Consider the following 23,370-nt stretch of genomic DNA (forward strand, 5'->3'; position numbering starts at 1 on the left):
ATGGATGAATCTCAAGAATGCCTACATCTTATTGTAGGCACAACCTATTCTCAAATAGGGGTCCCCTCCCTAATAATATAGCAGTTTAACCTGTTTAAACTTAGTCTAGACCATTGGTTCTCAAAGTGGGGTCCGGGGTCCCCCAGGGGTCCTTGAGGGAGTTCCAAGGGGGTCCCCATGCATGCAGCTAAATAGTTAGGAACCAAATGGACCCTTGGGTCTGTAACTCAGAGAGTGTGTACAAATGGAACCGGTCCATTTGTACACCCTCAGAGTTAAATTATCATTAGCCATAAATGGGGGTCCGTAGTTTAATGCATGTCAAACTGAGGGTCCATGAAATTAAAATGTTTGAGAATCACTGCTAGAGCCTAGATCTAATGGGGGTCCCTGCGGTTTATATTTTCAAATGGGGGTCCGACACATCTTAATATACAACTGCTCAACATCAGAAAGGTGCTTAAATATTATTGAAACAATAATAACTCCATAGACGGCCCGTGCTAATAAGTGTCAATTTCGGGGTCCTTGACATGAGAAAGGTTGAGAAGCACTGGCTGGCACTAGACTCTAGAAACGATCCATGCATAGAACGATTGCCTAACAACCAACTAGCCAATCACAGAGCGACCACCAGACCAAACGTTCCTCCGGGGCATGGGATATGTCGACTCACTCTACTCTATACACTCTCACACACTCAGAATTCAGTCCAAGTCAGACAGTCATTCAGTCAACACGTTCATTCAGACAGACACACGCCAATCTGCTGTCAACATGGACACTTTGCTTCTTCATGTGCCACCCAGTCTGATGAAAACCTTCTGCGAGATCATGGACTGCGGGGATGATAGACTTGGATGGCGCGAACTAGGTAATAATGGGGATATTTAAATGTTTCCTGTATTTGCGGTTGCAGAGTGTAATAGGCCAAATATGGCCAGTTATTGATAGCATCCACCTGTGATTTTGCTTAACAGTATGATACTATCTAATCTGACTGTCTATGGTTATAATCTGGGTCTGATCTAATTAAGCCTAAAAGTTATCAGAATTATTCTGAATTGCAGTGGTGGAAAAAGTATCAATACTGCAGTAGTTACAAAGTAAAAGTCTGGAATTCAAAATGTACTTGAGTAAAAGTGCAAAAGTATTGGAATCAAATACTTAAAATACCAAAAGTAAAAGTAGGCCTACTCATTATACAGACGTTTTCAAATGTATTACATTCTTTGGAAAATAGCAGATCTACAAGCTCAAATAGCCAAAATGTATTTAAGGTTTATAACTAAAGTTTTCAAGAAAATCTGGTGGAGTAAAAGTACAATAGGCTATTTGGATACGAGATGTAGTGGAGTAGAAGTAGAAGTATTGGAAATTGGAAATACTCAAGTGAAGTACAAATACCTCAAAATTGTACTTAAGTACAGTAATTAAGTTAATGTACTTAGTTACTTTATAACACTGGTGAATTGTAGATAGCCTGGTGGTGGTTGGTTTAGTTAGTAGTTTTGTTCTCAGAACATTGACAGTTAAACATGACTTCCTCAGCTGCACGTATTCTACCAAGTATGCTGGAGGTGCGACGCACAGAGAGGGTGGAGGCCAGGGGTAAAAGTCCTACATGGGAGCTGATGTGGTCCTGGGCACAGCAGCTCACCACGGTAGGAGACCTGCTCAGAGTGCTGCAAGACATGGGCCATCACAGGGCAATACAGCTTTTTATGCCAGGTAAGAAATGTGTTCATTGGTCCCCATCTCGAATCAATGGGGGTACATTTACTATAATAATTTTGTTCTCTTAGGAATGCGACAAATTCAAAAAATATTATTGAACTCAAGTCTCCATGGCATGAATAATCGATAGAAATAAAGTCATTTTGGGGTGAACTACTCCTTTAACCCTTTTCAGAAGCCCAATTCTCACACCTTTGCATTGCATGCATAGCCTAGTTCCAGACCCTGAATCGCTAGCCACACCCCTTTACATTTTTTAGTGAAACGAAATGTCAATTCAGGCTGAGTGTCAGGCTATTGCATGCTGTCAACAAAACTATGCAGAAGCATAACATGGTGATATTCATGTTTCAAACTCCAGGGCAAAAATCCACTCGTCCGAGACAGTTTGCCCTCCTGGCCCCCAAGTTGTGGAATAAACTCCCTGTCGCACTTAGAACAACGGACTCACTCGCTAGCTTTCGCCGTGGACTGAAGACTCACCTTTTCAGACTCCACCTAAACCCTTAGCACTACAGAAAAATCAATGACCATACATGAAGCTAGTTAGCATTTGTTTTTGTTTTTAGGTTTTTTAGAACTTTGATTATATTGTGTTTTCTCTAGATAGATATCCATTTGCATTTGTTATATTGTTGATGATGTACTGACATATTATCTTGTTTATTATTGTGATGTTATCTGCTTATTGTAAGTCGCTTTGGATTAAAAGCGTCTGCTAAATGCCTAAACTGTAAACTGTTTCAGACCGGGCTCCTCCACGGTCCATTGTTGACCAACAGCCTAAGGCCCCAGCAGGTCACCTCAGTCACCTGGCTTTACCTGAGGTAGAGAAAATGTCATCAGACTGCATTACTTAAGATGTCAAATACCCCAAACAAGACCGGCAGTATAGTGTAGAAATAATGTATATGTTTTGTTTAAGCCGAAAGTTATCGTTAAGGATGAGGATCCCCGGCCCCAACAACCAGAGGAGATGACCTCAAGTTCTCCGTTAAGTCTGGGTAAGCTGTCCCGGGTTTCTACTGACTCACTATGGGCACTATGGGCAATTGGGCATGACAGTAAACGTGATCCCACCGTGCAACAGTAAAGACAATGTATCTATCGGTGTATCCCTTATTTCACTTTTTCCCAAACAATTCAGAATGATTCTGACTTTGGTCCTGACCCACTGTTTGGGAAACAGTGAACCTGAGATCGTCTGACTTGGGGCTCCTCACCCACCATCCCTCCCAGCAATAAGCGGACAGTTGGTGAAAGAGTTTTCAGTGTGGCAGCCCCTTCCTTCTGGAACTCTCTCCCCATGGTGATTCGCCAGATACCAACATTCAGTGCTGTGTTCTACCTGTCACATTTCTTTGTAAAAGAGTATGCCCTCATGAACCTTACAAATTAGTGTATCTGATAGGCATTATGCACTGGCGTATGCGCTAGCCACACAAATATCTGTTGATCATAGATTATAGTATGCCCTAAAAAAAAAGTCTAGAACACACCACTGCCAACATTGGACTCCTTCAAGTCTACACTGAAGAGACACTTGTTTACTCAAGCTTTTGGAAAATAGTGTTTATTTTTGTATTGTTAAGCGTCATTGGGTTTTTGAAAGGTGCTATATAAATTCAAGTTATTCTAACTTGTAATTTTTATGGGTCAATAGTAAGACATTCCATAAATACATTTTCACTAGTTTGGGTCCCAGGCAAGTTACGTCTAATTTCTCTTTTGGGTCTCGACCTGAATGTTTGGGATCCACTGCCTTATTTGATAGAGATCTGTGCATTCCGCTGTTATTTCTGACCATTTTGATAAACAAAACCCTAGCATTCCTATTCTGAAGGGTCCCAAGATATTTTAGTGCAAAGGGAAGAAGGGAGGGGACCTACTAATAGATCTTGTCAAAGAGGTTTGAAATATAACAAAAGAGGCGAGTGGAATGCCACATGTACACCATTTGAAGGGTCAAGTGATTGGCTAGAAGAACCCTAGTGATTGATTGGTTCATAGGGAAATAACAGCTCACCTTACTTGGGCACAAATGAGACATGTTTTATTCTCAATTCTTTCATTTTGGTGTTGGTGGTTTTCCTTTGGGGGTGGTGGATAAATCCTTTTTGGAAATAAAAAATAAGAAATTCCTCTATGCAAGACAAAAAACCCTGTCAATGCTATGATGACAACAGTGCATCTGAACAACTCACACTTCACACCGCACGTTTCACAATCGATTCGTTTTTTTCCCCCTGTGCTTTCCGTTTTGCAGTTGACATTACTGTCACGGAGACGGGGTTAAATCACAGGCCCTTGATCACATACCAAGACGTCATAGAGGGAACTAGAGACTTCCATGATGACATGAAGATTGCACATGGCCAGTTTGCAGACATATATAAGGGGAAAAGAGGAAGTAAAGCCTTTGTGGTCAAGCTTTTTAAACAGGTATGAAATAGGGAACTTGACATGTGGAAGTACTGCAGGATGTACCATAGGCATTGACATAAACATACCGTAGACACAAGCCTACTTACCAGGTGCTTCCATATCATATTTACTGTTACATTATGTCGTGGTGGTTGTGGCTGCCCTGTTTTACTTATTTTACATTCTTATTCTTATTATGAATGTATTTCCTTTTTTTTTTAAAGCGGCACTTTGTAACTTTCCTCTACTGCTCCGGATTTAAACCTGTCTTCCTGCAAATGTGCTGACATACATTTTTACCTTTGAGCTAGTAGAGCCTGTTTGCTTGCTCAGGGGATAAGTTGAATCTTGACCTTCAAGTCAAAGTTCGTGTCAGATCTGGTGATTTGGTGAGACATGACCTTTGACATGATGTTGTATTGGTTGTGTCACACACCGCCTCGAATCTTTTTGTGCAGGTGCTCACACACGCACATGCATCGGTTAAAAACAAGCCTTAAGTTCACACCTCAACAGCATTTACAAAAGCCGTAGTGTCACCCCAGGGTGATTTAACAAAGGAACAAGCCTGGTCCATTGACTGACCTGCCAACTCCTGTAGTGTGGGTGTTAAGCGGGTGATGTCACTAAAATAGCGTACAACACTGTTCTAAATGGGTCAACAGAAGTCCGACATGTCTCCTTTCCGACATGTCTCCATTCCGACACTAACCCTATCTCTACCCCTACCCTAAACCTTAGGCCCATGGGGAGTGTCGCCACTCCGACAATAAGAAGTCCATTTCGGAGTGGCGACATGTCGGAATGGAGAGAGCCTCCCACAAAATATAACCACCCCAATTGAATACGTTATATTGTATTAACATACTCTCCCATACAGATTTTACTAAATTACATTTTATTCATAAAACAGTTACATGGTGCCGCTTTATGATTTCATATGACATACTAAATTATTATTATTATTGTTATTATTATGAATAGTAGCATTAGTAGTTCTGTAGTAATATATTATCATATGGTTATGCCATATTTGTTTTGCTTCAGGTAAACAAGACGTCGTGGAAGAAACAGTGGGACCTGTTCAGAAGAGAAGTTGAGGTCCATAGTTTGTATGTATATCGTCTTCCTCCTCCAAAACCATTCTACTGTATTTCACCAACCTAAAGGGTGTGTTCACACTGGCCACCATGAAAAAGTGCTGCCGATAGTGCTTTTGCTGACTGAAAATGAAAAAGGGAGGCTGGGGTGAAACATGTGGCATGCATTTAGTTTCCGTAACATTGTCACAGAGATCGCCAGCTTGGACTGGCAGCTCTGCGTTTGTTTGAATATCGTTGCCGTCGGGCGGAAACCTCTCATCTCCATATTCCAAATCTTACATTAAGAAATCAACATTATCTTAGTGTTCCATTAGACAAGGCCATGGTTTACTGTTGCCACTAAAACATATATTAAGCAACCAGAATCCTGGTTAATCATGACCATAAAACCTTTGATTCTGTGGAGAGAAAAAATTAAAATAAACAAAGGGTATTTCCACTGCAAAACAATCACTATGCTTTAATCATAATGTTTCTATCCTTTTGATCTCTGTCAGAACAAAGGGGACTGTGAGGGGGTTCCAGGGGGTCCCCAAATAAATGACTGACAGTTCATCTTCATGATGATTACATGTAGAAGTAAATACAGCTAGATCACGTACAAGAAAAACCTGATGAAAGCATCTGTGTCATTTTAGATTTTAGCTATATGAGTGTGTGTGTCACGATTCTTCAAAACTGGTGAACATTTGTGCAAAACTAAAATCTTTGCTTCTGGGGAATCCTGGCATGAGATATTTTAAGATTGGGGGGGGGGGGGGGGGGAGTACGCGGCCAAATACATATTATTTTGAGGGTCCTCGACATGAAAAAGTGTGAGCACCATGATATAGCAACATACTTTTTTTCAGAAAACTGTTTTAGAATTTAGAAGAGAGATTAGAATTAATACAGTTTACAGTTTAGGCATTTAGCAGACGCTTTTAATCCAAAGCGACTTACAATAAGCAGATAATACATCACTATAATAAACAAGATAACATGTCAGAACATCAGCAACAGTATCAATCTAAATCTAAAAAAAATATATAATCAGTAAAGAAAAGAAAAAAAAGATTCTAAAAACCTAAAAAAAAACAAATGCTAACTAGCTTCCTGTATGGTCATTGAGTGTTTCAGTGGGTTTAGGTGGAGTCTGAAAAGGTGAGTCTTCAGTCCACAGCGAAAGCTAGCGAGTGAGTCCGTTGTTCTAAGTGCGACAGGGAGTTTATTCCACAGCTTGGGGGCCAGGAGGGCCCCCAAGCTGGACGAGACGGACAAGTGGATTTTTGTCCTGGGGCTTTTAGCGAGGGTTCTGTCAGCATCCCTGTGTTGGCTGATCTAAGTGAACGGGTGGGGGTGTAGGGGTTGATCAGGTTTTGGAGGTATGGAGGAGCCATACCTTTGGCTGCTTTGAAGGTCAGCATCAGTGTTTTGTATTCAGTGCGGGCCGCAACCGGGAGCCAGTGGAGTGAGCGGTTAATGGGTTAACCTAAACCAAAAACAAAGTAGAAAATTAGCCGAGAAAGGGTTTCATCCCTCTTTAATTGTGTTTCGTGCTTCAGGTACAGGCATCCGAACATCTTGGCGTTATGGGGTTGCTTCTCTGAGGAGGAGCGTTGCTGGTTCGTCTACCCTTACCTCCCCAACGGCTCACTTTACGACCGCCTACACAACCAGGTGAACTTTATTGAAATAGTCAGAAGAAATCTTACATTCAAAAATCAACATTATGTTAGGGTTCAGTTGGACTGGGCAAGTTTATTTATTCCTCAAAGAATAACGTGACGTTTGTCATCCCGCAGGGTGAGGAGCGCCGCCTGTCCTGGCAGCAGCGTCTGGACATCATCAAGGGAGCGGCGAAGGCCGTGCACCATCTGCACCAGGCACAGCCCTGCTCCGTGATCTGTGGCAACATCTGCAGGTAGGGCAGTGGCGTCAGTTCAGCCAAAGCATGGAAAAGAGGCATTACGTTTTGTATAACACGGTTCTATTGTGAAAATAGCAGATCTCACAACGCCTCGCGCTGCGAGGCGTTGTGAGCATGTAGATCGGCTATTTTCACAATGTCTGAAAAAAAAAACAGTTTTGTCAGTTTTTTACACAGGTTTCTACGGTTTCTTGGGCTGGATATGGCAGCCTGGAACGGTTGTTCAAGTGCAGCTAAACTTGGCATGTTAGTAAACGTGCCACAATTAACAATAATGCATTGCACCTGTGCAGCTGACCTGCGGAACCTGGGAATATACCATTCTGTCAAGATGGGGAGAATACAAGTGTGGGAATATAATTATAATACCTTGTTAAAGTGACCATTTTGTACATTTTTGCATTTGTAGTTATTTTACTGTAATTTAACAACATAATAACCGGCACAGATTAGATAGACAAAGAGACATTCATGGATTTATATTTAAAAGCAACTTTTATTTTCCCCCTGGACCCAGGGTATGGCAGCTGCATACCCCTGCCATACCCAATTGACGCCCCTGAGGTAGGGCTGTCGCCATTATGACATTTTGCCTGACGATTAATTGTCACTCAAATGATTAGATTAACTATTTTTAGTTGTGTTACTGTCGTTGAACATTATTTAATTATTTTATACTTAAAAGTACAGCAGCGATTCCGAACCTGTGAGCCGGGCCCACTGGTGGGCCACGAGGGTAGTATAAATGGTCCCCAAATGATTGCCACAACACTAAGATTTTATTGATTGATAATATAACATTAATATTAGAGCAGCTATGATGATTTGACAGGCAAAAGCCCTCAACAGCGACTCCCGCATGAAAAGGTTCATTGTAGTGGTTAAAACCTTTTAATACATGTTTGAAGGACCATGATAAAGACTTTTATGTTTTTTAAAAACAGAATGTCATGAGACCTTTAAAATAATTATTAAAAGTAGTCCCTGATCCAGAAAGCGTTGGGAACCACTTACTGTAAGTACTGCACCGTATATCCCTTCAAATATTCATGGACGACATATTGATCGGAACATTTACCGCTTCGCAAACCAGAAGGTTCCCAGTTCGATCCTGGGCCCCTAATTGCTCCTGATGAGCAGGTCGGTGCCTTGCATGGTGTGTTTGAATGTAATGCACAATCTATGCAAAGCATACAAATGCACCAAGTGCAACCAGTGGCAAATTTACCATTTACCACTTGTTTATGATCACGTTACAATATTTGTGGTTTACATATACTGGTCTGTCAGTGAAAAGAGGCCTTGTGACCTTCATGTAATAACACAAGCCTGACTGATGCCATATGTTTGGATCTGATACCGATCCTAATTTTTGAATCATGTTATGATAGATAAAAGATAGATAAAACATTAACTTGAAATATATAACAAGCAAACAAGTAAATTAATGTTAAATACACAACAGTTTTTCACTAGAGCATATCTCTGGCTACGATGGAGATAAACTAACAATAGATGCCCAATTTTGTTTTACATCAAAAGTCCCTAAAACTCCAATCCCAACCACTTCCCATCAAACAAAAACATAATGTATAATGACATCTGAAAAGCCCTATGAATAATCATGAAAAATGAGAACTCAATGTTCCTCCACGCAGTGGATTTTCATTAATTAACCGAATTATTAAGTTGTTCCCCCAAATATATAAAAAAATATATACTGTATTGTATTGAGTGAATAAAGTACAAGGAACGAGATCCATCTATGACAAGTCACAAAACCATAATCACTTCATCAAACAAAAGGTCAAGGAGAAACAAAGGTTTGGTTTCTCAACACAATTGTCCTGCCTGAGTGCACACTTAATCATTAGCGGTCTCTCTCACTTATACACACACACACAAACACACACACACAAACACACACATATACTTATCGATTAACTATTGCACCCCAAACTTGTTTGTCCAGCTCCAACATCCTACTGGACGAGCGCCTGCACCCTAAGCTGTCTGGCTTTGGGACGGCCCGCCTCAGGCCACAGTCATCCAGTCAGAGCGCCACCATCACCCTGGACACCAGGACTCACAGCAACCTGGGATACCTGCCTGGAGAGTTCATCCGGGACGGCAAGCTGTCGCTGCACCTGGACATCTACAGCCTCGGAATGGTGACTGCAGAAAGCACTCCAAAGCAATACAAGCCAATCTCAGATCTATCTATCTATCTATATCCATCCATCCATCCATCCATAACCGCTTATCTGGAATTGGGTCGCGGGGGTAACAACAACTTCCTCCACTCCCTCTGGGAGTATACCGAGGCGTTCAACTTCCCAGGCCAGTTTGGAGATATAATCCCTCCATTTGGTCTTTGGTCTGCCATGGGGTCTCCTCCCAGTGGGACATGCATCGAGGACCTTCCTAGGAAGGCGCTCGGGAGTTGCCTGATTAATAAACCAGACTGCACTCAACACCACCTCCTGGCGGTAGTGGTGTTGTAGTGAAGTCTGGCCCTTCACATTAAATAAGCTTTTTCCACTAGTTGTCCAGTCATTATATGAAAAAAACTAAAACAAATTACAATAGTAGCAAACTCAACTGATTCTGTATCCTCATTATGTCCTTAGTGAGGGAAAAAAAGTCCCAAGGAATCCCATCAGGGCAAAGTTTTGAAAACGACCTACCTACCTTCACTTACTATACACTACACTATAAAGGAATGACTCCCAAAAAATCTGCTTTAAGTGGGTGCAAAACAAATGCTTGCAATGGATTCAGAATAAGTAAAAACCCCTAGTTTGACCCCTCACATCCCACTTAAAGCAGATTTTTTTGGGAGTCATTTTTTCCTTTATAGTGTAGTGTATAGTAAGTGAAGGTAGGTAGGTCGTTTTCAAAAAGTTCCCCCGATGGGATTCCTTGGGACTTTTTTTCTCTCACTAAGGACATATTGAGGATACAAAATCAGTTGAGTTTGCTACTATTGCAATTTGTTTTAGGTTTAGCCTCATTTTGGCCTAAAATTACTGGACTATAGCCCTTGCCTGGCACCAAGCTCGGCACCGCCAGGCAAGCTCGGGAGGCACCCGTACTACAGTAGATGCCCGAACCACCTAAGCTGACTCCTTTCCAAGTGTACAGTTGGAGCAGCAGTTCTACTCCAAGTCTCTCTCGGGTGACTGAACTTCTCTAAGGGAGATATCAGCCACCCGTCTGAGAAAACTCATTTCGGCCGCTTATACCCACAACCTTATACTATCTGTTCTATATTCACAGTAAATATAAATGAATCCACTTACAAATATTCTTTTGTATTTTTGATACAATTCCTTTGCAGTATGTGCTACATTCAAATATGTGTTTTCCATGTAGGTTATAATGGAGACGATAACAGGAAGGAAAGTTATAGAGGAGCCTAAGCGTATATTACTGGTGAGTCCCTGTGCCTTTTTTTTTAGAGGAATAGTATACAGTATATCAATGATCAAGGCATTGAAATAAAGCACATTATTGTGCAGTACAGTTAATGCTGTGTAAATACATAGGAGTTAGTTAGAATGCTTGATCCATAGTCCCTGACATAACAATAAAACAATATACCAGAGACAGTGGCGCCGGCAGGGATAAAATAGTAAGGGGACGGTGGTGTGGGCGTGGCCAGGTGGTGACGTCATAACCGTAACCAAACGTACATCTCGGACTTTAGTATAACACACTAGCACAGCACAATGTGTTGTTAGATGACAATTGTATAAGTAGCTCTGGATAAAGAATTTAATTCAACTTTTTCACAATACATAACTCTTTTTATCCTGCTGTTCTTATTTCAATATGAATTATTATGCCCTACAATGCGCTCAATGTATTTTCGAGAAAATAAATTAATGTGAATAAAGTAAGGGAAATTCAAGCTACTGTATAGTGAAAGTTAGAACTCAGAAATTAACTGCTTTGCATCGCACTGACTACAGTGAGTGAGGAGAGAGAGAGTGAGTGAGCGAGAGAGCCGACGCTCGATTAGCAGCCCGGCCGTCAGGGAAGAAAAAAGAAAAGTAGCCTACTCACAATCTCACATGTTTTACTTAACTAAGTAAAAGTAGAAATACTCTTTTAGAAGTAGTCTACCATGTCCAAAATGTACTTGCATAATGACGTTTTGGTATCAAAATGTAGGCCTACTGTATAAATTAAACGTAGGTCTATATTTGCAGAATGTAGTATACCATTTCACAGGTTTTCACAAAAGTAGCCTAGATACAAATATTTTAGCAGATCTAAGCTAACAATTATAGCTAAGCGTCGCATTGTGATCTTGTAGGCCTATTTTCATTTCTAGTGGCCTAAATATATAGACTGCACTGGTTAATGTATGCCTTTATAATAATCGAAATCTGCAAAGTAACTTAACTGTATATTACTTAACTGTAATATTTGTAGTGGAGTAAAAGTAGCCTACAATATTTGCCTCTGAGAAAGCCTCAAACTTACAGTAGGCTACTTGAATAGTAATTTACTTTACACCACTGCAGCCTGGCCTCATCAGAACCGGTTGAACATGTAATAGCAGACAGACTTGTGTATTGGAAGCAATTAGCATGAGTGACTGCCTGACTTCGCAACGACCTCCAGAAGAGATTTAGCAAGACAATGGGGACAGTGGGACTTTAGCGCCGTTTGGGGGGAAAAACGGACCAAAAGACAGAAGAAATAGGTCGAAGCCTGAAAAGGTGGGGTGGCAGTCCGGTCCAAAAAGACCCGGCTCCGGCGCCTATGACCAGAGATAGCCTATTGTGTCTGACAAATGGCCAGGCGGCAGTCAGAGAACCCAGGCCCTTTTTGGCAGATTTATATGTTTTTATAATCCTTATTGAAGTATTTGTGCTATTGTATTTCACATTGCCAGTTTACGGACACGTCACTGGCATATACTGCATACAGTTGTAAATATGATTGCTTTACGCCTGCATGTGTATATTTGTTCCAAACAATGAAAAGCCACAGGGGCTAGATATACTCAGAAACGACAAGTCAGTCTCTCTTTGAAGCATTGTGCAGTGCTATAACTGAATCCCCATGGTTTGATATAAGTGATACATATGTCAAACGTTAAATAAAAACATTTTTGCGTTCAATTGTTTTAGAATAGTACACATTATAAAAACAATTGTGCTGTATGTAATTACTAATCACACAATTATAACAGTTCAGTGCGCTTTGCTGAGAGGCACTCGTCTAAAAAATAGCACTACAACACTGAGCACCACTTCTGAGGAAATATTGAGACAAACATGAAATTCTTTCTCACGCTTACCTCTCTCTCTCTCTCTCTCTCTCTCTCCTTTCTCTGTAACCCTTCCTTCTCAGAACGACATCCTAACTGCGGAGGTGGAGGAGGGGGGCGGAGGTGTGGACTGCTGCCTGCGCTTCCTGGACCGCAGAGCGGGGTCCTGGCCCCACTCCGTTTCCCTCTCGCTGTTCCGCCTGGCTCTTGAATGTGCAGCCACCCGCCCCCGGAGTAGACCCAACTGTGAGGCTGTGAGTAGCAGGGACATGCAGAGAATGTTAGAGGGGCTGGGGCTGAAATATCTAAAAGGGCCTTTTGGTGAAAATATTGAAAATAGCAGGCCTCCAAGCTATTTTCACTACTTGCAAGGGCAGGGGCTCAAGCCCCCACTGATGTCTATGTGTGCATGTGCCTGGTGAGAAGGGGCGGGCAATGAATGTATATCTATATCGATATCAATGCCCTGTCACATGTTTATTGCTGTCAACAGCTAGATAAAGATGACAAATATTGTTCTCAATTGAAGTGGATGGTAGCGTCCAGTGTGGACATTACCATCCACCCAGGCATCCACTTCAATTGAGAACGATATTTTTCATCTTTATCTTTGTCTTTATCTTGCCCGGTGGGAATGACTGACCCTTTAGAGGAAGAGTTGATAACGTATGCGGAGATTAGTCAGTGTCATATTGCCTGTCAGCAGTGTTGCAACTTCCAGACGAACCGGCATTTTGATCTAGTATCTATCTTCCGTATCATGTTGGAGGTGAAAAAGGATATGCAGGGAGCAATTTGTTTTGAAGGCTGAATTGCTCAGAGTGTCATAACAAAACATGCTATTCTTCTCCAAAACCCCATCGTCTCTGTCGGGTGGAAACCTCATAGGCCTACGTCAAAATCTGTTACTTTTCAGGATTCAAATTAAAATATAGCATATATGCTGCTGCTGTCTCTATAGGTGCTGCAGGTGTTAAGCCAGCTTCTCCCCCTGCCGAGCCCCCCGCCCAGCGACCAGCCCCACACGCTGGACGACGGTAGGCGTGCCTACGCCGTGGACCACGGCCCCAGCATTCCTGTGGAGGACGACGAGCACCGCGGTCATGCCTCCGTGAGCCCAGCTCCTAACGCCAAACCAGGGCCTTGTGAATGCAGCCAGTCAGAGGTAAGCTGACCTGGTGGTGGTGGACAGTAACTAAAGGACATTTTCTTGAGTACTGTACTTTTGGGATTAAAAACTATTCGGCAGAAAACCGAAAATGCATTTTTAACAATTTTCGGACGAATATTCGGTCCCATCTCTAATATATATATAAATATATATATATATATTAATGGTGTCCAAAATAACGCGTTATTAACTAGTTAACGCACTAGCCTATTAACGGGATTACATTTTTTAACGCAATTAACGCAAAAAAAAATAAAAACGTTTTTTGTTTTTTTTTTGCCTTTTTTTTTAACCTTTGAGGCTTCCGTAGCGTTCCCTCTGCGCTCCGCATCTCAGAGTGTCAACATTAGCTAGCCCACAGCAGAGCTCAGCTCAAAGTCAGGAACGGAGCTCAAGCTCACTGTGTGTGAGACCATGAGTGTGTGTGTTTGTCTGGAAGCTGGGTTGAATGAATGATGAAAAACACAGTGGAATTACTCATCTACAGGTGCCTTTAGAAAGCAACCTCCCCCTGCTGTTAGCCTGTTAGCAAGTTCGCTAACAGTTAGCCTCCAGATAGCCAGGACCACTGTCTGTAGTAGGCTACAGTATGTTAGCGGCAGCCCCCAGCTGAACACTGTAGGAACGAAATGGTGTGTGTGTGTGTGTGTGTGTGTGTGTGTGTGTGTGTGTGTGTGTGTGTGTGTGTGTGTGTGTGTGTGTGTGTGTGTGTGTGTGTGTGTGTGTTCAGCATTTGAGCCACAGACCACGATTTGATTAGATTTATTCTCCCAGACCCCAAAAATAAGATCTATAAGGGTCCATTTGGTTTACCAACTCTCCATCATTTAGCTGCAGTGGTGGAAAAAGTACTCACACATTTTACTTAAGTAAAACCAATACTACAAATTACAATGTAGAGATACTCTGTTTCAATTATAAAAGCCCAGAATTCAAAATGTACTTGAGTAAAAGTATGAAAGTGTTGAAAATAGCAGATCTACAAGCTCACAACGCGTCACGATGCGACATGTTGTGAGCTTGTAGATTGGCTATTTTCAAACAGCCTAAGTATACAACATGGCTAAAGTGGTTCATGTATGTTTTAAATATTATAACTTACCGGTATATCTGAAAAGTAACTAGTAACTAAAGTTTTCAAATAAATGTAGTAGAGTAGAAGTGCAATATTTCGATCTGAGATGTAGTGGAGTAGAAGTAAAAGTATTGGAAAATTGGAAATACTCAAGTAAAGTACAAATACCTCAAAATTGTACTTAAGTAAATGTACTTAGTTACTTTACACCACTGTTTAGCTGGAACCCCCTCAAGGACCACTGGTTGAAAACCACCACTGCCTTAAATTATGTAGTGCAGAGGGGTTATCATTTATAATATAATGAAATAAATAACATTGAGTTTATAATGTATTGGATACATAATAGTATAATTATAAAAAAATACATTTGGATGCATCCTGCACCAAATATACAACATATTATGCAAGTTTGAGCCAATAAAAAATGTATTTTTATTATGCGATTAATCGCGCGATTAACTACAGAAATCATGATTCGCGATTAAAAATTTTAATCGTTGGACAGCACTAATATATATATATATATATATATATAATAATTTATATATGTGTGTGTGTGTGTGTGTGTGTGTGTGTGTGTGTGTGTGTGTGTGTGTGTGTGTGTGTGTAAATACAGCAAGGCGAACCACTCTTAACAGAATGGGTTTGCCGCTCTGACATCACACTCTGACTTCACTGTGATGTCACTCTAACAGAATCCCTTTTATGCCCATACTGTATATGGAGTTCCTGATGTCATCAATATTAAGCCCCCATATCTAACAGTACTTCATATGGGAATGTCCACATATGGAGGCCACATCGGCCACATACCACACTAACAGAATCCAAATTATGCCCAAGACAGCCCATATCTGTGTCACGGATCTCCATATATGGGTACCAGGGGTCTCCATATAAGGGTAACTGGTCCGATATACATCACTGGTCAGATGGCCAAGAATTGGCACGACCTCGCCCTTCGCATGTCACCCTGTGGCGTCTTACCAGTCATATTAAAAAAGAATACATTTTGTCATTTGTATTTTTGAATACTGGCATACATTCGTTTACTTGAGCATAAACACTTTGTCCACCTCTGAAGGTCACTTACCTGAGCTGCGATCCGAATACTCACGACTCACGCGGCGAGAATCCCGGACACCGGCTGTCTCGGGAAGTGTGCGAGGCGACAGGCAGACTGCGATCCACAGAGGAGGAGGAGCCAGTGGACCTCTACAACAGCTGGCCTGTGCAGTGCAGCTGTGCGGCAGAGCCAGAGGCGGCCGGGCTGGGCTGCGAGGACTGCATGGCCAACGGGTTCACTCCGGACCAGTCCCACCACCACACGCCTCACGGTGAGTCTTGTTTAAACCAGGGATCAGGGCTTGTGGTGGATACTTTTGTCAAATTTTTATTTTTTTCCGCGGACATACAAAATGAGTAGACAAACACTTAAAGAGCTAGCCCTAAATGACCATGGTAAAAAAAAAAAAAAAAAAGTTTGGTGCCAACCCCGCCTGAGCCGATACTGCTCTGGGGTGGAATAATAACAATAATCATCATCAGAATAATCAGAATAATCTTAATACCCACATTAATCATAATATTCATCAGACTATTATAGAGCATTGTGGTGAATACACAATGATGCATTGCATGGACAGAAGAAATGCAAACTTTATTGAGGCAAAAGAAATAAGAGACACATTTCTAAAAGAATAATCTAAAAATAAATGTTAAAATAGAAAGCTATGCTGGCACAGGTGGAGGATGGATATAGGATATACTTCTTGAGACAATAGCTTTTATTAAATGGATTATAATGGACAACCTTTTTTATACAATAACAGCACCAATTTGAAAATAAGGTGGGGGCTGAACTCTATTTTAATCACACAGATCACATGGAACTTTGCCTCAGTTGTGGTGCTTTCCCTTGTTTCAGATGACATCACATATCCTTCTGACGGCATTCTAGAGAATCCAGCCAAGGAGAGAATGAGGAACAAACTTGATCTCTACAACATGGGCTTAATGAAGACAGCAGAGCTTCTGTCTTTGACACAATGATAGCCAGTGGTGTACAGTAACAAAGTACATTTATTTGAGTACTTTGGTATGTTTTTCTTAGTTTTTTTTAGTAACTGTTCTTTACTTGAATATTTCATTTTTTGGATACTTATGACATTCATTCCACTACATTTTAAAGAGAAATATTGTACTTTTGACTCCACTACATTTCTAGGAATGGAAAAAGTACTTTATGGATTAACCACTTAAAGGAGTAGTTGACACCAAAAATGAACTTTTTTCTTTTTTGTGGCATTCCTAAGACAATAATTTGATTAAAATAAATGTACCCCCATTGATTATGGATGGGGACCCAAATGCATTGGCATGAGTAATCAATAGAAAATAATCATTATGGGGGTGAACAACTCCTTTTGCATTTTTCACTATTATTGATATTTTTGGAAAATGTCTAAATTCTAATACGTAATTCATTGATATTAAAAAGAGAATGTACTTGGTCATTTGTACTTTTAAAGCATGTACTCTTAAATGTGTATATATGTATTTATTTTTAAAGCAACCACGTTGGTACTAAAGTACTAATTTGACAGAACCACTTTCTCTTGTAGTATATTTCAGATATGATATTTGACCCGGGGTTGAGTACTTTGTCCACCACTGATATCCAGTGTTGTATTGGTGATTCAATGTTTGGGAGCATGCTTAAAGGACAACTTTTGGTTTTTTTTACAACAAGGGTTCATATTTTAGATTGTAATTAATTACAGAAAAGAAAAAGTGAGTGTTAAAATGTTTTCATTTGCTTCGTTCTATTGTTTTATCACGTTTACCGTGCTAAAATGTGGGGCATGCGTACGCATGGGGGCATGCGTACAAGTGGCTAAATATGTCTTTTTAGACACAATAAGCCAGCAGTTTCTTTATTGCTATTTACAATAACACGTCTAGCCCCCATTAGTCACATCCAACCATGAAAGGTTGCATTGTATCTTGGGAATGGGCTTATTCTGTGTAAAATGACATGTTTAGCCACTTGTATGCTTGCCCCCAACCACTGAAATAAGAATCCCTAAAACAATAGAAAGAAGTAAGTGAAATCAATTTAACACTCATCTTTTATATTCTTTAATTACAATCTAAAATATGAACCCTTGTTGTAAAAAACTAAAGGTGTCCTTTAATGACATCACACGCACGTCACTTAACACCTACACTATTGTAGTTGGCATGCAATTGATATGCATCCAAGCTCGTTACAATGTTAATGCCTGATGGTGTGACACGACAGCTTTTGTAATTGTTGTTGAGGTGTGAACTTAAGGGTTATTTTACATCGATGCATGTGCGTGCGCGCAGTGGTGTAAAGTAACCAAGTAGATTTACCAAGTACAATTTTGAGGTATTTGTACTTTTACTTGAGTATTTGCAATTTCCAATACTTTTACTTCTACTCCACTACATCTTGGATCCAAATGTTGTACTTTTACTCCACTACATTTATTTGAACACTTTAGTTACTTGTTACTTTGTAGATTTTGATCATTATTACAAAACATTAATCACTTCAACCCGTTATACATTTCGTCCTTTTGAAGGTAGACGATCTACAAGCTCGCGATGCGACACATTGTGAGCTTGTAGATCTGCTATTTTCAAAAGATGTTTGTACATTTGAAAACTTGAAATGGGACATGATTCTGTACTTTTGGTACTTTAAGTACATTTTGATGCCAATACTTTTGTACTTTTACTCAAGTACATTTTGAATTCCGGACTTTTACTTTTAAGGGTGCCCTCACACCAAAATACCTAGAGTGGAATCCGCCAATGCATTTCAATGAGAATGGAGCGTTTTTTGTTTTTTTTTGCAGAAATCCTCTACTGGCAAAAAACGCTCCATTCTCATTGAAATGCATTGGCGGATTCCACTCTAGGTATGTTGGTGTGAGGGCACCCTCACAGAGTATTTCTACATTGCAGTATTGATACTTTTACTTAAGTAAAAAATACATTTGAGTACTTTTCCCGTCACTGTGTGCGCGCGCTAATGCTGAAAAAGATTACCCGTGTGACATGACCGATACAACACTGCTGATATCACGTGCAAAGGGAGACTAACAACATCTACGATTCTAACCAAACTTCCTCTTCTGATTTCCTGTGTGTGAATCTGGTCACATGCAGACACTGTACCAGAATGCTCTAACCACAGTAAAACGGGGCACTGTCTGGGGTAATCTTTGGCCACGATAGCTGATCTAAAAGCTCACAACCATTGTGTTGAGACAGTGTTGATTTCGTCAACTAATTTCTATATTTCCTTTACATTCAAATCGTTTTCAATCCCAAATACAATGCTTTAACTGTTATTATTGGCTCCTTTCACGGTATGCGTTTTCACTGCAGGGGAATGTTGTATTCTCCTGGTAATTTCAGCATAAATTACTAGGTATTTTGCCGTGAAATTTCGGACGCCAAAACTTCCGGCACACAAAATAAGAGGCCGTTTTCACATGGCGTGAATTTCAAAATTGCCACAACTTTCGAAAAAAAACTTCCAGAAGTTTCGCTCTGTGAAAACGGGGCTTAAAACTATGATGACTACCTCGACTACCTTCACTGACGAAAACGAAATAAAAACAAAGCTACAATGAATTGAAATTGAAAAATTGAATTGACTAAAACTATGACTACATGTATTGACAATTTTGTCAGCTAGAAAGTAGACTAAAATGTTAGGGAGGGACTAGTGAAGAAGAGATCCAGTAGAAGACAAGTCATTTTATGTTTGGTTGTGCTCGGGTGTTGTGCTCTGAAAATAGCCGATCTACAAGCTCACAACGTGTTGCGCTGAGACACGCTGTGAGCTTTTAGATCTGCTATGTGCAGCATACAACCAAGTGAAAATCTGCCATTACAACAATAAAAGACCCACCAAAATAGTGGACTAAAACTACACTAATTAATGCTACAACTTTTCAGAAAAAGAAAAAATAAATATGACTATAACGCAATTTAAATGTATTCAAAGACTATGACTAAAACGATATAAAACAATCCTGTCAAAATTAACACTGCGTACATATTGAGCTTGTAGATCAGCTATTTTCAGTGAAAACATTTGGTATAGAGGGAAATATAATAAACCTGGTTTCAACTGATTAACTGGCCTACTAGGGATGAGTTTTTTTTTGTTAATTAATGGTTTCATTACAACCAGAATATAGGCTAAGACTTTTGCATTTTCATTGATTTATTTGTTCAGACTGCCAGTTTTGGATATTATTTTAGGGTAGAAGGGCACACATAAACAATTTTGTGAGGACAAGCATGCAGAAGAAATGTTGATTAATAATGTTTGACCAGCTGAGCCAATCAATGTTAGGAAATATTGTTCTTAACAGCCTATTTTTGAGCAGTACCCTTTCCATGTCAATGATCTATTCCAGAATTCTTCCCAAGCATTTTGAATGTTCTGATCTAAACTGTTCTAAAGTAAAAAAAAAAACAGTAAAACTTTGGGATTGAGTTATGAGTGTTTGGTTGAGTTACATATTACATTTTGTTGGGTATTGTTATGTCTCATTGATGTTGACAACCATGATGATAGGAGAATGGGAAGGTGTGGGGGATTGTATCAATTATAAAGAGAAAAAAATCTTTTTGGGGTGAACTATCCCTTTAAGTGATGCTTAAGATAAGTTATTTAAATATACTATGTCTATCATTTGTCACTTGTGTTATTATGGTGTACTAAAAACCTAGAAATGTACATTCCCAGCATTTAAAAACTGCCTGAAGCATTTTTCAAGTATTTTTGTATAATCATAATTAGCATTATCATCATTATCACCAATGGTAAATACATGGACAATATTGCTTTGAGTTTTGAGGATATTGAATCCTTTTATGACTTGAACAAGGCCATTTAAACCATTTTTTCAACTCCCAGTGGGACTATTTTGTTTACGTTTCAAGTAAGTAAGTCTTGCAGAGCCATGAGGCCCATAGGGCAGGAGCCTATCTCCTGATCCTGTAGCGTGAGGCAGCTTGATGTACAAGTACACTCGCTGGACATGACACTAGTATGTCGCAGGGAATTACCCCCAATCCAACCCTTGATGACGAGTGCCAAGAAGGGAGGCACTGGGTCACATTTTTCCCAGTCTTTGGTATGACTCTGCCGGGGATCGAACCTCGACCTCCCAGTCTCAGGGCGGACACTAACCACAAGGCCACTGAGCTGGTTTGATTTCAATGTATGGGCATAATAATCTGGGCACACACACCCACAGGTATCACCATATATGGGCATTTGATGAGCCAATGTTTGCTGGTGGCCAGCATGTCCGTAGTTGAGCTCTTACTGTCATTTCTGGATTAGTGCATTGACATTGACAACGCTGTCCATATAGACACAGCTGTGAACTTCACAGCTGTGTCTATATGGACAGCGTGTGAACCCACCACAGGCACACAGACACCACCTGCCTGCCACAACTTGAACCTTCTACTACTATGGCCTGAATGCACAAGTGCAGGTGTGCATGTACATACGTGCACAACTGTTTTCTCAGAAATGTTTATACTACATTTCCTCTGGTGGTAAGCCAGCTGCTAAACCACCAGCACCTATGAAGCATGTCATTCAATGGGGGGAGGCGTGGTTGTAGCCTACTACTACTACTACTACTTTCTGCTACTACCACACACACGCACGCACGCACACACACACACACACACACACACACACACACACACACACACACACACACACACACACACAATGGTGATGAGTGGAATAACACTATAACCACCCAAAAACACCCATCATTTAAAGGACAACATCACCTTTTTAACCTATTTTCATATTGGTCCTCACCAATGCTCATTATATAATGGTAAAAATGGTGATCCTGTTTGTGTCTACAAGCTCACAGCGCTTTGCGATCAAATCCATCAAACTTTGATTAAAGAGTGACAGATGCTATATGACTATCTCTCTTCCCTGCTAAAGTTTCATCTCTATATTTATACCTTAAAACAACCGCGATCATGGGTGTTGGTATAATTTCACACCTTACTCCCATAGAAATGCAAATGTGGGCACCCCATTGAATAGAGAAAAATCAACGCCCATGACCGCGATGATGTTATCAACGCATGCGTCATAGCCAACTCTAAAAAAAAAAAAAACGTAAAAAAATGCTAAATGTTCTGAGGTGCACAGATTAAATGGTCTGTGTTATGTAATATACAGCCCAGTAACATGCTCACAGCCAACCCTTTTTCAACCGTCAGCGAAGCATGCTGGCACTGAAACCCCGCCACCACCTGGTCTGTAGCCTACTCCCAGGAGCACATGGTCGGAGACCATGGAGGGGACACGTGGGCATGCTATGCTGTGTGGCGGAAACAGCTGTGAGCGTATCAATGTATGCATGAAGGAACCATTGTAAAGCGCTCTGAGCTCTTGGAAAAGCACTTTACAGGGTTCCCACACATTTTTATCTATTAATTTCCAAAACTTTTCCAGAATATTTAACCTTATTTCCAGGACTATATAACAATAATTCCGCTCAATAACAGGTCGCTTACTCCTATGCGCAATGCCCAAAGACAGGTAGTGTATGCCAGTGGTTCTCAACCTTTTCAGGCCGTGACCCCCGAAATAATCATGTTTTAACTGGGGACCCGGCACCCTGACGAGCACTAAGAGTTAAGGAATTTTGCATAACACGGTTCTATTGCGAAAATAGCAGATCTACATGTTCACAAGCATGTAGATCGGCTATTTTCACAATTTCTGCCTCTAATATTTGACAATTTGGCCCATGTTTAATTTGTAATTTCAGAGTTATTACCAAAATCAATAACCAAAGACAATGCAATGATGCATAGCTATTTTTTTCCAGGACCTTCCGGGACCCTTGATAAATTCCAAAACTTTTCCAGTACTGGAAAAATATTTTTTGTAATTTCAAAATATTTCCAGGAATTTCATGACCGTGGGAACCCTGACTTTAAAAATGCAGTTCATTCCATCATGCTTCACGCTCATGTAATAAACATAGGTCCGAAGGCAGCCTGGAAAGGGAGTTGCATACAACGTTAAGCCTTGGATCAGTAGCATGTTCTGGTCCGGTCGGGAGCGGAAACAACCTACAAAAAGACAGAAAGATCAAACCGGAAACGGTTTTAACCCAAAATAATTTCCTATGCTCAAAGGCATAATTTTAGTAGCCTGGGGCCAGCCTATATACAATGCAGCTAACTTAACATGGCTGGGATGTCTAGCTCAGCTACCCTGCTGAAAAAACCAGCAAAGACCAGCCTAAGCTGGTCCAGCTAAAACCAGCTACTTTTTGCTGGTCTTAGCTGGACCAGCTTAAGGGTAGGTTTTCACCGCCATCTTGCTTTTTGACCAGCTTTATGCTGGTAGGTTTAGCTGGTCTATGCTGGTTTAAGCTGGTGTTATTAGCTGGTTTTGGTTTAGCTGGTAGCTGGTTTAAGCTGGTATTATTAGCTGGTCAAAGCTGGTTTAGGTTGTCAAAGCTGGTTAAAGCTGGTAGCTGGTATAGCTGGTATTATTAGCTGGTCTAAGATGGTTCAGGTTTAGCTGGTCTATGCTGGTAGATGGTTTAAACT

General features: G+C 40.6%; 1 protein-coding gene across 1 annotated transcript; it reads left to right on the forward strand.

The window, feature by feature from the left end:
• The first annotated feature begins 745 nt into the window (after nucleotides 1-745).
• irak3 (interleukin-1 receptor-associated kinase 3) lies at nucleotides 746-17,453 on the forward strand. The gene is made up of 14 exons (XM_080754612.1): nucleotides 746-874; nucleotides 1,552-1,731; nucleotides 2,485-2,564; nucleotides 2,663-2,741; nucleotides 4,004-4,179; nucleotides 5,209-5,273; nucleotides 6,809-6,923; nucleotides 7,049-7,167; nucleotides 9,146-9,344; nucleotides 10,549-10,608; nucleotides 12,541-12,711; nucleotides 13,419-13,622; nucleotides 15,791-16,043; nucleotides 16,634-17,453. The coding sequence occupies exons 1-14, from the start codon at nucleotides 778-780 to the stop codon at nucleotides 16,756-16,758; spliced, it is 1,923 nt and encodes a 640-aa protein (XP_080610738.1). The 5' UTR covers nucleotides 746-777; the 3' UTR covers nucleotides 16,759-17,453.
• The last annotated feature ends 5,917 nt before the right edge of the window (nucleotides 17,454-23,370 follow it).

This window comes from Nannobrachium achirus, assembly GCF_963921795.1.
Source record: "Nannobrachium achirus genome assembly, chromosome: 23".
Lineage (NCBI taxonomy): Eukaryota > Metazoa > Chordata > Actinopteri > Myctophiformes > Myctophidae > Nannobrachium > Nannobrachium achirus.